We start from the raw sequence: 17,544 nt of genomic DNA on the forward strand, positions 1-17,544 counted from the left end.
CCACCATCACAGGTGCAATTAGCGGGGACGAGAAAGGGCCTTTTTAGTGATTGCCCCTCGGCTATGGAACTTCCTCCCTGTTGAGATTAGATCAGCCCTCCCTCCTGTCCTTCAAAAAGATGGTAAAAACTTGGTCCAAGTAGGTCCAAGTCTTTGGGACAGTGCAATAAGGCAACAATAGGAAACTACCTTGCCAGCCAGATTCGATATGGATAATTTGAGATGGTTTTAAACAGTTGGTTTTAACATGCCGATAATTAATTTTAGTGTTTATGTATGTTTATAGTTTATTTTATGTTCTGGCAATAAATGTTTGCTGGATATATGTGGTGTTCCACCCTGAGTCCTTATCGGGGTGAGAAGGGCGGAATATAAATGTTTTAAATAAATAAATATATTGTATGAGTCAAACATTCATTTCTATTAATGTTCTACCAATTTCAATTATTTTCATCTCTAACCTTTGAAAGGAAAGAGAGGTTGATACATTCAGTGATCATTCTAGGAAGGGTGTGCCGGCTAATCAAAGCAAGATATCAAAATACTAAATGGTTGCTCTCTTATTTCCCTCCTTCATTTTTGCAACATAGCCTTGCATGGTGAATTCATTAAAAGCACTGAAATTCAAGTTCAAAAATTAGAAAGCACAGATATCCCCCCCCCCACACACACACACACTTTTGTTAAAAGTGCAGCCACAGTTTGATTAATATGTTATTTTTCAGAATCTGTCATCCAGTTCGTAGAATGACCGTACATCTTAAATATGAACCTTTCATTCTCAGGAAGGCTAAAGGATCAATCACAACCATATTGTTTTAGGCAAATGTATGTTGTTTATGTAAATGAATACTGTTTTGTTGCGACATTATTGTTGTGCTTTTTGTGCGCCGCCTGAATCCCTTCGGGGAGATGGTGGCGGAGTATAAATAAAGTTTATTTTTATTATTATTGTAATTAAACTGTCTATTTAACAGACACTATGCTGCTTTGGGAGGAGCAGGAAAACGTGGGAAGAAAGTGTAATGGGAACTCTGAGCAAGAACACTTTCTAATTGCAACACAGACCCAAAATTAATCAATATGTTTTAACCATGATCAACCTGTCCCACTAATTTTTATATATCAATATGCAAGTAACCATCCTACTAGCACACTTAACTAATGATGGCATATTTTCATGGTCATGTGATTGCCATGGCAAGGCAAGATAAATAACAGCTGTGAATATGTATTTCTCAAATGCCTTCATTCCTTTCATAGCTGTTGTACCTGTGGTCATCTTCCTCTTCCTGTCATTACCTATGCTGGAACAATTATGCAGGCATAAAGGTAAAGGTTTCCCCTGACATTAAGTCTGGTTGTGTCTGACTCTGGGGATGGTGCTTATCTCCATTTCTAAGCTGAAGAGCTAGCATTGTCCATAGATGCCTCCTAGGTCATGTGGCCAGCATCACTGCATGGAGCACCATTACCTGCCCGCCAAGGCGGTACCTATTGATCTACTCACATTTACATATTTTCAAACTACTAGGTTGGGAGAAGATGGGCCTAACAGCAGGAGCTCATCTTTTGGTCAGCAAGTTCGGCAGTTTAACCCACTGAGCCACCAGAGGGCCACCATAGTGCTTTAAAATTCAATTTTTAGATTGAAATCCTAAAACTATTTACCAGGGAGTAAGTCTCAGTAAACTCACTTCACTTGTAAGTAGTTAAGAACAGGATTGTATTGTTGGATTCCACCCAATGTCTACTAAAGATGTATCATGTATAAAATTATTAGTTATCCTCTATTTAATTTAAGAAGAAGCACAAACAAGAGACACTTTTCTTCAGGGCATGCTAATAATTAACAGAAATTTATTAATGGACCAACACACTGGGCTCAAAATAATTGCAATAAGAACACTTTTTATATAGGATTGAAATTAAATACCTGTGGTATCACAATATCTGCCAATGCTTTTGACAGTCTGTATAGTTCCATCGTATTTCCTAATTTTAAGGAGACGTTATGCTGCACATCGTATTTTATACAATCATAGATATCTGGAATTTTACTAATGTCATATCTTCCATTCTTTGTTTTAAAGTCTTTTTCAAGCTTGGCCCACCTACGTAGCATTAAATCCAATGTTTCACTGTGGTAAAGTTGAATATCTATATGGAAAAACAATTATATAATAAAGAAATAATAACCAAAAGTAATCAAATAGATTGAAATAAGATCAAAGCACACATTAAAGTATATGCAACATGAGAACTTGAAGGCATAATCTAGTTAACGTCTGTTTCATGTATGTTTCTTGTCATAACAGCCTCGCCCTTCTACAAATTAATCTGTGGCAGAATAAACTGCATAGACATACTTTATCTTTGCCTTATATATTTGAATTTATATTAAACTGTACAGGACCAAAATATAAGCCAGTACAAATACTTACAGGTAAAGTTAGCACTGACATTATAATTTGATTATAAGATGCTTTACCTGCAAATTTAGGATCTTCCATCTTTTGTCTGATCTGAGTCGTCAAACTCTGAATCAAGGAATATACCTTGTCACATGTCTTAATGGGATTTTTTATTATTTGCATTGATTTTATTAGAGAAATGCTGCCAGATGGTGTAAGCTGTAGGACCAGAGAAAAGGAAATATATTAACTATAAGAGATATATTAAACTCTATTTTGCTAGTTACCCAATGACCAAAGCAATGCTAAACTTCAAAAATGGAAAACCAACTCAAATTACTTAAGATCTAGTGTATTAAAAAGTACTTGCAGAACCAAAATAATGGTATAGCAGCATGACAAACACACATTAACAATTACACATTGATCTAAATTATCCCTTTGTATTATTTTACTTGTAACTTTGAAATCCTAACCATATGTATAATGTGGACAAAGTTGAAGTAATTTTGAGCTCTTAATTAGTTATGCTGGTTACTGAAACTAACTAAATAAGGAGGAGGCTACACAGAGCCAGTGGGCCACACTGAGCGTTTTGGCCTCTCCTTCCCACTTCAGTCAAGTTGCCTACATTGGATGCACTGGTAGAAGCCCTTTAAAACAAACATTTCCTGCTTAAAAGCTTTTTTGTTTTTTAGCCAAAATTCAGTGATGTAATCTGCTTTTGGTGCATAGCAACATGTGCCGAACCTTGGAGTAGGAGTAGGGACATGAACAAGCCTAGCATTTAGATCAAATGAACTTTTCAATTCCTGGAATAAATTCTATATACACATTTTTGGGATAGTTCAAAATGTTGAATAAATATTTTTCCGTTCTTTTCAGATATTATGTCTGTATTCAGACAAGCTTTGACCACTGCTGTACATTAAAAAAAAACCCTACAATGTTAGCATATTCAATTTATTCCAAAAATCCTGAACATTTCTTTAATTTTTTGAAAGACCTTTATTTCCTAAAGGAACTTCAAATGCCAATTGATTCCCTTAGCCCCACTTTGTAGTTGGAATGCTCTAACCTTTTCAAAGTCTTCAGGGGTGAAGTCTCTATCTCTCTGGAGTATTTCATTAAGGCGTGCCTTCACACGATGTTGGCAGCTACTAAGAGAGTCACTATCACTATCAAGTAGGCCATTCATATTAGCACTTTTGACCATCTGGACAAGGATAGGTGTGAGTTCTCCTTCCAAAGCAAGCAGTCCCTGGAAACAATAAAATCACTGAGTGGTGAATGAAGCAACAGAATCAGTCTTACTTATACAACATGCAGTCCAAATTATATATAGCATCCTTCTATGTTTGATTTTGCAATACCTCTGAAGATATTGTTTGTAACAAAATGCATAGCATTGTGAATGAATTCCCTCTCCCAATTTACTTTACATGGAAATATATTTGTGGTTCTTTGCCCATAATTCAAGGAACCATTTCAGAGGTTATTTATTTATTGTGTCAAGGGTGAACCAAAACAGCTGTATTGCATTTCAGAGGTGACAACACTGAAATCTATGTCCTGTATAAAATGCTTCCTCATCAACACATTAAAACAAAAAGAAAATAAAGCAACAGCTAACTAGAGAATATTTGATTCCTAGGAGCTGAAATTAACCTCCTACTTCTAAGTACTGATGCACTTTGCCCTTGGACTGGTAACTCCAATCAGTCCCTAAGGATTACATCTCTTAACACTCAGAGAAAAGTATGGGGAGCCATGCTTTCACCTCCATCCCTCTCGTACTACCTTTTTTTAGCATGTGACCTCAGTTATAACCTAGAACCTGTGTATCACAGGTAGCCAACTTTTGTCTTAAAATATGCACACAGTCCTCTTTCCTTAGAATATGGAAATCCTTCCAAATTTGAATGAGAATATTTTATGAAAAGAAAAAAAAATCTGGTACAAGGCTGCTAGGTGTCACAATAATCTCTGGCTAAAGGAATTTTGTAAATGGCATGCTGGAGAACTTACTATGAAGGGCCATTCTATTCAAGACGAAGGAGCCATTTGTGCCTTAGTTAATTGCATACAGTCACTGGCCAGGCAAGGAAAAGAATAATGCATTTTAAGAAAGCATTTCTTGCTGGGTCCCTGGCTCTTCCTAAATCCATTCCCAAAGTTGAGAGAAAAAGAGAATGATCCCCAGGCTGAGGTGAATTTATCTAGTCCAGGCATGGGGAACCTTCGGCTCTCCAGGTGTGGTGGACTTCAACTCCCACAATTCCTTGAGGCCAAGGTAAGCCTTTGGGGTGAATGCCGAGCCTCAAGGAATTGTGGGAGTTGAAGTCCACCACACCTGGAGAGCCGAAGGTTCCTGACCCCTGATCTAGTCCATAACACTGTGTGAACATGGGAGGCATGCCCCAGATTGCTGCTTTGCACATTTTCTCCAGGGTAGCATTAGCTGACAAAGTTGTTGACATGGCCTCTGATATGGCAGAATGTGCTGTCATGTTTTGTAGTCTGGGAAAATCAAGGGATTCATAGGTCATAAATGTACATGCTCTGCACTATACACATATAGGACATAATAGAAGAGACCTTCTTCTCAGTGGGTAAAAGTGGGTAAAAAGGAAACCAAGAGTGGGCCTGGTATTGAGAGTCTGCCTAATATCTGATTCTTTTCTATGCGGATTCTTTTCTAGAGTGTGGGCCTGATGAGGGCAAAAGGATGGATTGGGAATTATGGAATTGAACAGTTATTTTCAAAACAGAGGGAATATGTATCATATTTCCAATAAGGATTGATAGAAGGCTAATTTATGCCCCCACCCCCCACCCCCAGGCTGTAACAGCTACAGGAAACAGTACTTTTATGGACAGAATTCAGAGTGGGACTGTCTTTAGTGTCTCAAATATGGGTCCAGAAAGGGCTTATGGAAATCCCAAGGTGGAGATCTGTAAGCAATTGGGTGATTTAGTGGCCCTTAAAATCTTTTTATATGTGCATGGGACAATACAATGCTTCTCTTTCTCCTTTCTAAGCTATTTTCCCAACGGAGGGGTTAGCATTGTGATTGCTGTTTCCACCAGGCTTTGTTTTGGGCATCCTCAGATCTCAGGTTGGCAGCACGCATTTGTTGATGGTGTCCAACCATCTTTTCTTTGGCTGTCCATGTGGTCATCGTCCTGCAATCTCTAAATGTAGTGCTGTTTTTGCTGCTGATGTTGGTTTTCTTCTCATGACATGGCCATACCACTGTAGTCTTGTTTCCTGCATTTTCTTGCTGATCATTTTAATTCCTAGTCTTTGGCGGATGTCATCATTTGGCACATGGTCAAGAAGTGTTAAGCCAAGTGTCCATCTCAGCATTTTCATTTCCATTGTGTTAAGGGCTTGTTCATGTTTCTTTGTTGCTGGCAAGCACTCTGCCCCATAGAGGGCTACTGGGTGGACAACTGTAGTATAGATTTTAGCCTTGAGTTGTTCAGGCATTTTTGAGTCACACAGAATGCCAGTGGTTTGCCGCCATTTCAATCAGGCTGCATTTATTCATGACCATACATCTAGCATTGTGTTGCCATCTATGGAGACCACTGACCCTAGGTATTTAAATTGGGTGGCCTTCTTTAGTGCTTGTCCATTAATTTGAATTGTTTTTCCAGTTTGAAGGCCATATTCCAAATACTCTGTTTTGGATATGTTCAGTTGAAGCAGCAGCATTGTATTCAACAATACAATGCTGATAGATAAAATAGTGGCAGATAAAATGGGCACCAAGACTATAGTTTGGCTTCATAAGGTAGTGGGTTTTAGACTTAGGTCTGCTTCAAGAAACACTGATTTTCTCCAAGACCATCGGAAGAAAGCTTTTCAGGTAGTCTCATATAACTCAGGAGTGGAATATTGTCTGGAAGCCAAGAGTGAAATGACCACCTTCTCAGAATGGCCTGTGCTCAAATAAAAGCTGTGTTCAGTTGCCGGACAGCTAGGTGGAGTCAAACAGAGTGCAGACTGGGGCCCTGATTGAGAATGTTGGGCATAACAGAAAGAGGTAGATGTTCTTGGGTCACCAAGGCTATTGGGTGGAAGAACCAAGGTCTGTAAGGCCCGGGAAAAGCTGAAAATGACCATCACTTTTTCCTGCTACATCTTCTTGAGGATATATCTGAGCAATTAGTGGTTTGTTTCTGATGTGAATAGGTCAGTCTGTAATTCACTGAAGTGTGTCTGCATCTGTTGAAAGAAGCTATCTCTGGGCTCCATTCTTCTGGATTTAGAATGTATCAGCTTAAGAGGTGTGCTTCTCTGTTCAGAGAACCTTGTATAAGGTGAGTTTGAGAAGCTCTTCATTGGTTTTGTTACGTTATTCTTTCTGGAAAAAGGGCAATGCAACTATTCCTGGTGTCTATTCAGGGAATCACATGAACAAACTTCTGAGTTGGGCAGAGGTGACTTTTCAGTTTGTTTATCCAAAAGCCAAAAGCTTTGGAAAACAAACAGGATAGTCATTAAGAGTTATTCCGCTCCTAGAAGTTTGTGAAAGTACATGTGTGATGAAATATGGATAAGAATATGAAAATAAGCTTCCAAAGGGAAAAGTTGGTCTCCTAGGAAAATATGCTCCTTTCTTGGACACCATGAAGAGGACTGAGAATGCTCCCATGACTATTTTTTTTGGAGGAACAGATTCTAGGATTCTCAGATCTAACAGGTGATAGATGTTATGACGCACCCCTAGGTTCTTTGAGAAGTTTTGGAAACTGGAAACATCAGAAAATGATGCCTTGGGGTTTTTCTTAATTGAATGCTATTGAATATGTCAGTCCTTTAAGCTTGGTATCACTATGGAAGAAACTGAATGTAGTCATTAATCCTGATCAAAAATAGCATAGAAATTGAAAAAGCATTGGAAGTACTTGGTTTCTATGTTCAAAATGACTGTCTGCTTGATTCTCAAAATAGCAACTGCATTGCAACTGGGGGCATGGGTGCAATTTCTGAGATGGCTGCTTGGTTTCACACCTGTCTACGAGACTCTTCTTGTGAGCAACTTTGGAGACATAGTAATCTCAACTGATTGAGGAGAGGCAGCTGGAGAATTAAAAACAGCCCCCTCTTCTATCCCTATAATGTCTTCTGATTGTTTATCAGTGCCAGCTGAAGTACATTTGGACTCTATCAACTGAGGTCTTGGAAGTGAGCTCAGTAGCCTCAGACTTGTCAAGGTTGGAGGCAAAACTAAGGTCAATTTCTAAATGTTTAATACTCCCTTGGGCTAAATCAACCACGCAATTGACATCTCCATATGAGGTGGCTGCAGTAATAAGGGATGTTTCCAGGTCTTATGGGAGGCAGATAAGAATGGTTGCATGTTTTTACTACGCAGTTATATCTGGGCACTGACTCTGGGCAATGTCTTTGTTTTTGTTTTTTTACATCTCCAGGTGAAATGAAGAAAGAAGGACGTAAGGGGGTGGGAGTAAAGAAAAGAGATCTTAAAAATTATTGCTACCTGAGAGAGCTAACGGAGCAAGGGCTGTTTTCAATGGAAGAAAAGAAGAAATTAATTAAGGGAAAAACAAAAGAGTGAAGTATAAGATCTTTCCTGGGTGAGGCAAGGTGAAAGAAGGAGCCAGGGATCCAACAGGAAATACTTTTTAAAATATATGGTCACTTACCTTGCCCAGCCAGTTACAGTAATTTATGTCGCCCTCTCTGCTGGCTGAGAACACAAAATCAAGAGTGGAAATATTCTAATAAAATCTAGCTAAACATTTTAGCTCCTCACACATCTGCAGAACTGAACTCTCAAACTTCTTTAAGGAAAGAAGGGTCAGGATTCTCTTGGCTGCAAGAGACGAAGAAAGTCTGGAAAAGGAAAGATATTCTTGACCCACCAAAATGGAAGGAAACTTTTGAAGTCGCTTTATTTGCAATTTGTGCAGTTCCTCCTTTCAGATTTCTCGCTAACTCATCTTTATAATCCTAACTTAAAAGAGACATTGAGCAAAGATTCTGGTATCTAGCCAACCACACTGCCCAGGCCAGAAGGCACCATCTTTTCTCCTATAGATTTATTTACTGCTTTTATATCCCGCCCTTCTCATCCCAAAGGGCACTCAGGGCAGTTCACAAACAAAGGAACAATTTGATGCCACATATACAGACATAAGTAAGATCAAATATATAAATTAAAACCAATAATTAAAACATATCAATCATAAAACAAGTTAGTTAAAACCACGCAATCCAAAGGCATATTCCAGTAGCCATTTGGGTCGTAAATTGCACTATTCCATAATTACTCAATTGCACTGAATTTTACTGTTCGAAGGCTTGGTCCAACATCCATGTATTTACTTTCTTTCTGAAGGTCAGGAGGGAGGGAGTGAACATGATTTCACTGGGGAGGGAATTCTATAGCTGAGGGGCCACCACTGAGAAGACCCTTTCTCTTGTTCCCACCAATCGTGCCTATGAAGGAGGTGGGATCAAGAGCAGGACCTACACAGATTATCTTAACCTGGGAGATGGTTCATAGAGGGAGATGTATTCAAAATGATAAGCTGGGCCAGAACTGCTGTAGTGTACAAACTTACACTACAGTGGTGGTGTCAAACTTATGTTCACTGAGTGTCATATCAGCTTTAGGGTTGCGTTCAAAGGTTTGCAATTGTAAAACTGTATAAATATAACTATGTTACCCTGGCATTGAAAGCTTTGTCGGCTACATAAAATGAGGCAGGCTGTATTTGGCATGTGGGCCTTGCATTTGGCATGCGTAGACTATAGGATTCAAGTTTTTTTACACTTCCTTTTCTTTGAATGGTAGATCACCACTTCATACCACAAACTGCCTGTGATGTTCTCCTCACTTTTCAGAATAAATTGATTGCAAGGCATTCAAATTCAGAAAAAAGTCTTATATCTATAATTTTAAGAATGTAAGAATTCATGTTATAGCACACAAAGACTTGTCCAGCCTACTATTCTCTGTCCAAAGCTGGCAATCAGATGCCTATTGGAAACCCACAGGGAGAATATCAGCAAAATAGCACTCTTCCATTTTATTCCACTATAACTAGTATTTAGAGGGATACTTTCTCTTATACTCTATACAATAAATAGCACTCATTAGTCACTATTGATAGCAGTATGCTCTATGATCTTATACAATTTTTTTTAAAAAAGATGTTCTAGTTGGCAGTCATCTGGTTGAAGCAAACTCTATAATTCAATATCATTCTTTGAAAAAGTACTTCCTTTTATTTGCTTTGAATATCCTGTAATTTTTCTTGAATACATGACAGCAGAATACAATATTATAAAAGTTAAAAAAAAATCCTATCCATGTTCTTCACAAAATACATAATCATATATCTAAATCTTGTCTCTCATCACATTTTTCTAAACAAAAAAACAAATGTTAGTAACGCCTCTAAATTATTTTATTTTCTACTCTTTTTCTAGCTCTTGAATACATTTTGAGTTTTGTTGACCAGAACTGTACATAACATTCCAAGCAATACTAAATAGGAAACACATCCTACAAATTCTCATATTAAATGGCAAAGTTACACACATATAAAACAAACAGAAGAGCCAGACTAGGTCACTACGTCACCTACAACACTTGATGACTGCACAATAAAGCAACAGCTTGCGTGCAGCAATACATAGATCCCCACAGATCAATCGTTTCTAACAGAGCCAGTTGATATCCCAGCTGTAACTTATCAAAATGCCCACTGAACCAGCACAAAGTGTTATACAGTCAGCTTCATATGTATGATATGACCTTGCAGTGCTATTGTACACCTTGGTCAGCATGACTACCTTTTTAGTTGAATTGACACCTACACTTACTCAAAACTTTAAACAAGTCTAACTGTGATTTCTCAATATAAGAGTAACAAGCATTCATTTTTTTACTTCCAATTCAAAAAGTATTATCTGCAGAAAACTGAACATCAATTCTTAAAAGTTACAATACAAAGAAAAATAGTATATACTTCTGGTTTTTTAATATATATATATACATACACACACACACACACACACAAACATACATACAGAGAGGGAGAGAGATAACTCTTCATGCATATAGTATCTATCTTTTTCTATTTGATTCAGAAAGAAACAAATTATATGTTTCATGCTATCAAATGGATATTCTTCATCCTATGGCCTGGATAAAAGGTGAATAAATGAAACTGGCCACAGGTGAGAGGAGATAGTTTCTGTTATAAATGTAGACCAATAAGCTAATTCTGTGTGAAAAAACCCTTAAAAGATGCAATGTTTACATTTTAAAATATTCTATCTCTGTTATATAGAAGCAGCCTGTATTCAATATAGCACCCCCCCCCCCCTACACACACACATTGTAGTTTTTCACAGTACCTTTGCAAAAGCTGCTGCCGTCATTTGGACTCTTCCTTCATCAGAAGCATATATTTTGAGATCATGCCGATAAGTACTATGTAATCTAAGCAGACCACATCCAGGAAATCCAGCATAGTCTCCTACCAAAGAAAAATAACAATGTTATAATCTGAAAGTGTATTTTTTTCTTATTGTAAAGATACAACTTTTTCTCTTAGTAGTACAAGGGCAAAATAGATACCTTGACCTCCTGGATACATGCACCGGAAAGCTCTTCCTAGTTCTTCTGCCTGAACTCTACCTGCAGGTGTCAGTTCTCCTCCCCATTTTAGAACTAACAACAGAGATGGTTCTTGCTTGCGGTTATCTAGATGTAAGCCAAAAGAAAATCTATCAGTACGTCTTAAGAATTACAGAATGGCTACATTGAAAAATACTGGGTTTTTTTGTATTATATAGAAAAAACAAAGAACTGTGAAATTATTTTTATGCATCACGGCTGAATGAGACTAAATTGCCACTTCTCAAGCTATATGGCAAATTTCTTCTGACACCAGAAGAGTATTAAAAGCTGCTGGTGATAAAGCATGTGGAAAAGTGAGGTCTATCTTTCAACAATATACTTTTTAAAGAAAAATTGCATTATTAGTCCAATTCTACATAAGTTTCGCATAAACCCCACTGTGTCAAGTAGACCTAATCACCGGTAAATGGTCTTAGGGTCTCATCCTTAGTATGCATCAGCCCTTGGTGTAACTTATGAATGGGGAAAAACATTTAAGAAATCAACTAAAAAAAAATGTACTTCTTAGTAATTAAGATTCCAATTTTGTTTTTCTTGATAATTTTTTTTTAAAAAAACACCCATTCATGTTAAGATAACAGACAGATTAATGCTGAGTTAATAAGTTCTAAGGAATGAAACGGTACCTTCTTCTTCACTAGATGTTTTCGGACAACCATGAGGAAGATACGTTAGCTGAACTTTGCGATTTATACCAGAAAAATGGCCATACCTAAGGACAAAATATGCAGAGTTGCGGAGGATTGGCTCTAGATAAGCAAATATTACAGATATTGTAATACAACAACAAAAGATTAATTATAAATTCAGCTTTGGCACATGAAATAAAGTTCACCTTCAATAAATTTATTCAATTATTTCATGCCATATAAAAAGCAGAATAATGTTGCTACTAAAATTTCTAGTTACAGCTCAGCTTGACACAGAGTTCAAAATGTCTTTCAGTATTAAAGGAAATCTTTCAAAAAACAGAATCTCCAAATTAAACACTTACATCTCTAGCACAGTTTTCAGCTGTTCAAGTTTAGATTTATTTTCTTCAATTTCAGAGTCATTGTTTTGTCCAAGTTCTATTAAAAGCTGTCTTGCAATATCAAGTACTTCCTAAAAAAACAGTAACAATTTTAGTAAGGAATATATGCAAACTATGCGTGTATACGTAGAAAAAAGAGAGAGGAATGTACCTGCAATTGTTTTGGTTTTTTCAGTTTTAGTTTCCCTGATTTGTAGCCATTGCATCTTTCAAAAAGATCAAAAAACCTTTAAAAAAACACATGGAATGATCATAGGAGCAATTAATTATTTTACCACATATAATTAGATACAAATCATAGGGTTGTAAATCTAGTTGTGGATGGTCAAAACAGCGGAATTATGCATTTCCCATGTATTTAGTGATGTCTTCATCCTTCCTGAGATTAGAAGCACATTGTATCTTGTGGACATTTTATTCTGCATTCCCATGACTTAGTCATGTTTTTGAAATAATCAATATTAACACATATGATCCAGAGCTAAACTTTTACTTTATTTATGTAAAAGATATATATACCTCCCTTCAGTAATTTTACAGCAGTTGTCAAAAACACAATGTACCAATATAACAACAATATATTAGATGAGATATATATATATATATATATATATATGGATATATAAGTGCAAGGAAGTAAAAAACATAATTGCTTGACTATAAAGATAATATTTGAATTAGGCATATCTTGTGTAGAAGTCAATTCTCCAAACAGGTCACTGCCATTAATAAGTCTCTTGCTCTCTTTCTCTGGACACCAGCCACCATAATGCAGAGAGGATGACCAAAAAGACCTTAACACAAAGGCAAGCTGTTAAGGAAGTAGTTGTTTCTTTAAAAAAAGTAAAAGTTTCCCCTTGACGTTACGTCTAGTTGTGTCTAACTCTGGGGGATGGTGCTTATCTTAATTTCTAAGTCGAAGACCCGGTGTTGTCTGTAGACGCCTCCAAGGTAATGTGGTCGGTATGACTGCATGGAACACCGTTACCTTCTCACCAGAGCAGTACCTATTGATCTACTCACATTTGCATGTTTTCGAACTGCTGGGTTTGCAGAAACTGTGGCTAACAGTGGGAGCTTACTCCGCTCCCCGGATTCAAACTGCTGAACTTTTGGTCAGCAAGTTCACCAGCTCAGCGGTTTAACCCGCTGCGCCACTGGGGGCTCCTTGTTTCTTTATAGTACAATTTAAATCTGGAAGTATTGAAAATGGATTTAGATCATGTTTTATGATAGAATCTTGTGTGTCCAGTTTTTATTTCTCAGTTTATTCATATGAAAGACACCATGGAATGAAGAAGCCATTGACCTTCTCATTGATATTTATCTGGAAAAATATTTCAGAGAATTCCGCAACCACACCATATCCTGCTGCTTCCCTTACAAATCTTGTAATGCAGTAATATTAATTTGCTGATAGCACCACACACAGAGATAGCTGTCGGTATAAAGCAGAAACTCAGAAATTCACAATTCCAACAGAAGGCACCATGAAAAACTAGAACCAGAAAACTACAGATCAAAGTTAAAATGTTGTAAATAATAAATAATAAAACCAAGGAGAGGTCAAAATGGCAGTAATAACATTTCCTCAATAATCAGTTCTTAAAATATGTATTAAAACTATACAAATACATATTCAAGAGGCCTATTATTCCAGTGATCAACTTGCTGGCACAATTCTTACAAGCAATCGCCCAAATTATTTCATTCCATTTTTTCCCCACCAATCATTTACCTTTGATGTTTAACTTCCATTTTCATTTTTTGCTTAGGTGTCCGATCTCCATGCCGTATAACAGCAATGACACATCTAAGTTCCATCCTGCAAGTATACAAAAGATACGTTTTGTTTTAGTAGTAGGCCACTGTTTAATATTGCAAAGTATGCTTCAATGTTTTAATTGTTTATTTGGTTGTTATATGTTTATTGTGTTTTAAAATGTGTTTTATTGGGTAACCTGTTATTACTAGGCTTGGTCCCACTTGTAAGCCCCCCCCCCTCCCCCGAGTCCCTTCAGGGAGATGGTGGCAGGATATCTAAAAAAAAGTAGTTGTTATTGTTATTATTATTAAGTATATAGTACAATTAAATTATTGACAAAACATAAAGGTCTGAATTCTGTTGCCAGTTCTATGCAGACCCAGTGAATTTCATTTAAAAATTCTCTCTCTCCTTCTCTCTCTCTTGTATTACACTTTTGAAAACAATGTAACCAGAAACATTTATTTGTTTTCATTTGAAATGTTCATGCAAGAGTAATCATTTTATGGACTGCTGATGCTATCAAAATCTGGTATTCTGCAGGTGGGAATGCTGCCTGCTGTGAAGATCCCTTACCTTGCTAGCCTGGGTGGCAGGGCCTAGGAGAGGCAGGCTAGTTAGTTTCAGCTTAGAAGGCCTGGCAGAGGGCAGCAGGAGCCATTTTAGTTTAGGGAAAGCTCCAGTTCAGAGAGGGGGAGTGGCCTAGGCCTGAGTCAGCCTTGGAGCAGCCAGGATTGGTTTGTTAAAGGGGGGAGGAGTTGGACTGTTTGGAGGGAAAGAAAGCAGCTTCTTTAGTCAGTTAGTCTGTTGATGTTAGAGTTAGAGCAGGGTTACAGTTTTAGGAGTTCGTGATTAGAATAGGCAGTTTGCCTGAAGTTTGCCATCCAAGTGAGCTGTGGCAAACTGGGTACAGCTATTTAGGGAAGAAATAGCTGAGTTTTATATTTGTAACCAAGAAAGAACCTTTCTCATGCAACCGTTATGCTCTTAAAGAACCAAAACAGTTTATATGTAACAGCCAAGCTTATTAAATTGCATTCACTTCATTCTGTACTATATTAAATAAACTTTTCTTGTTTATTTTAAAACTTTAAGCCTGAGTCCAGTGTACATTTGTAGATTTAGTCCCTTTTCCTTCTAAATCAACCTCACCTGTTCTCTTTCAAAGAAGCCATTTAAAAGACACAGTACTTGGTGGTATAGAAAGTCTTTTAATAGTTAACCAGCTAGAGGGTTCCTGTTCATTTGGTTTATGGTGGCAGCGAAAGTTTAAATAGAGAGACATCTCCTCAAGTGTTATATTGGTGCCAAAGTGGTGTGAAATCCTTTATTTTTTAAAGGAAGGACAGTTGGTGGGATCTGTTGGCCCCCTGTCCTGACAGCCATAAAGAAGTTATTATAATTGGTTTGCAGCGGTGGGATGCGTGTAACATCTCAATCCAGAGCATTTTTGTGAGAATCCTGAGGTAAATTTTTGTCAGAACGTGACACTTAAGAATTACCTCAGAGACAGGATACCTCTAGCGCCATTTTAACACACATTAGGCACCATAGCACCACCAAAAACAAAGAAGGGTACTGCTGAAGAACCAGAAAGAGAAGGGGAGACAACTGCTTCTGTAGTTGAGGAAATTGAGACCCAAGTACAAGAGGGTAGACAAGAACAGATAGCTACCTCTTTGGCAATTGAAAAGCTTAGGCTAGAAATGAGGTTGAAAGAACTTGAGTTTCAGGCTGAAAGAGAAAGAGAAAAGATGCAAGAAAGGGAGAAGGAAAGAATGATTGAGTTGGAAAGAGAAAGAATGCAAGCTGAAGAGAGGCAGAGAGAAAGAATGGCTGAGTTGGAGAGGGAGAGAATGCAAGCTGAGATAGAAAGAGAAAGAGAACGGTTAAAACATGAGGAGAGAATGGCAGAACTACAATTGAGAGAACATGAGAGAACTCCTAACTTAAGCCAACAGCAGGACTCTAACATGCAAAGAGTTTTAAAGAACTTTCCTCGTTATGTAAAAGGGGACTGCGTGGAGTCCTTTCTGGCTAGCTTTGAACGGGCTTGCCACAATTTCGAGGTACCTGAAGCCAAAATGATGGTGTACCTGAGACCACTACTTTGTGGGGAACTTAGTGAGGTTTACGCTGATCTGCGAGAGACAGAGAGCGCGAGTTACCTCATATTTAAAGAAAGGGTGAAGCTGAGGTTTGGCTTGACACCTGAACAAAGTAGAAAAATGTTCAGGGAGATCAAAGGAAAGCCAGGAGAAACCTTTTCACAATTGGGAAGCCGAGTGGAAAAAGCCTTAGAGAGATGGCTTGAAGGAAGTAAAACGACCACTTTTGAGGAGTTAAAGCATTTAGTTTGTATGGAACAGTTTTATCGACTGATCCCCATACAAATGAGGTGGTTCGTTAAAGACAAGAAGATTAAGCAAGTGGCAGATCTCGCGGCTTGGTTGGATGAGATGGAGCATGACTGGAATGTGAGTCATGGTTCAGGAGTCACCAAGAGACCGAGGGAATGGGTTCCAAAAGAGAAAACTGACGTGGGAAGCCAAAATCCTGTCAGGAGGGACCGCATTCCAGAGATTGCCACAGGAAAACTTGTCTGTTACTTCTGCCATCAGGAGGGTCATAAGAAAACGGCTTGCCCTAAATTAAACACCCAGAAAAGGCCAATTACACCACCAAAGCCAGTCAAGGTGGTTAGGCAAATATCTCCACACGAAGAAAGTCAGTCTCCACACGCACAGGAAGAGCCTGTAAAGATAATGCGAGTATGAAGTACTGAGAAAGAGACAAATGGAGATTATTTGAGGGTGATCAAAGTAAAGGGTCAAGAACTAATGGGGTTCAGAGACACTGGGTCTGAAGTATCGCTCATTAGGCCAGAGTTTGTCAAGGAAGACCAGATACTTCCAGGCCAAAAGTACAAGCTGAGAGGAATTTATGGCCCTGTTTTTGAAGTGTCAGTGGCTGAAATCCCAATAGAATACAAGAACTTCTCTGGAAAATGGAGAATGGGACTTTTTAATGATTTAGAAGTTCCAGTATTGTTGGGCAATGATTTGGCTGAGCGCTGTAGACATGTTAATATGATTACCAGAAGCCAAGCTGAACTAGAAGGGGAGGCTGAATACAGTGTTGCTGATGAACAACCATCTACCTCACAAACAGAAAATGTCAGCCAAGAAATTCCCTTCAGTTTAAACCAAAGCCATATGAGACAGTTTGAAGCAGCCCAGCAACATGATGAAAGCTTAAAACCTTTATGGGATGAAGTGGTCCCAGAAAACCACACACCCACAAGTGAAAAGCCAGTTTTGTTTAAAGTTGTGGAAAATAAATTGTACAGAGTTGTGAGGAGACAAAAGGGTCCCAAATTCTTTGAGGAAAGAACACAACTGGTAGTACCACAAAAGTATAGGGCTAAAATCCTCAAGTTAGCCCATGATACCACCTTCAGTGGACACCTAGGTATCAAGAAGACCAAAGATCGCGTCCAGTCTAGGTTTTTTTGGCCAGGAATGGGAGGTGATGTGACAGCCTATTGTAAGTCCTGTGAGACTTGTCAAATGGTGGGAAAAGCCAAAGATAAGACAAAAGGACTGTTACAATCCATTCCAGTTGTCACTGTTCCCTTTGACA

General features: G+C 38.1%; 1 protein-coding gene across 23 annotated transcripts in view; it reads right to left on the bottom strand.

Annotated features, from left to right (window-relative positions):
* The window catches only part of PPIP5K2 (diphosphoinositol pentakisphosphate kinase 2), an 81,792-nt gene that overhangs the window by 27,829 nt on the left and 36,419 nt on the right, over positions 1 to 17,544 (bottom strand). For all 23 annotated transcript variants that reach the window (XM_067464510.1, XM_067464508.1, XM_067464512.1 and 20 more), the window contains 9 exons: positions 13,876 to 13,962; positions 12,289 to 12,364; positions 12,099 to 12,208; positions 11,731 to 11,816; positions 11,042 to 11,167; positions 10,819 to 10,940; positions 3,493 to 3,675; positions 2,492 to 2,633; positions 1,937 to 2,160 (listed from right to left, as the gene is read on the bottom strand). In XM_067464510.1, the coding sequence (XP_067320611.1) occupies positions 1,937 to 2,160; positions 2,492 to 2,633; positions 3,493 to 3,675; positions 10,819 to 10,940; positions 11,042 to 11,167; positions 11,731 to 11,816; positions 12,099 to 12,208; positions 12,289 to 12,364; positions 13,876 to 13,962 (1,156 nt within the window). The remainder of the gene's footprint in view (positions 1 to 1,936; positions 2,161 to 2,491; positions 2,634 to 3,492; positions 3,676 to 10,818; positions 10,941 to 11,041; positions 11,168 to 11,730; positions 11,817 to 12,098; positions 12,209 to 12,288; positions 12,365 to 13,875; positions 13,963 to 17,544) is intronic.

The sequence above is a fragment of the Anolis sagrei genome, chromosome 2 (genome assembly GCF_037176765.1).
Source record: "Anolis sagrei isolate rAnoSag1 chromosome 2, rAnoSag1.mat, whole genome shotgun sequence".
In the NCBI taxonomy this organism is placed as follows: domain Eukaryota; kingdom Metazoa; phylum Chordata; class Lepidosauria; order Squamata; family Dactyloidae; genus Anolis; species Anolis sagrei.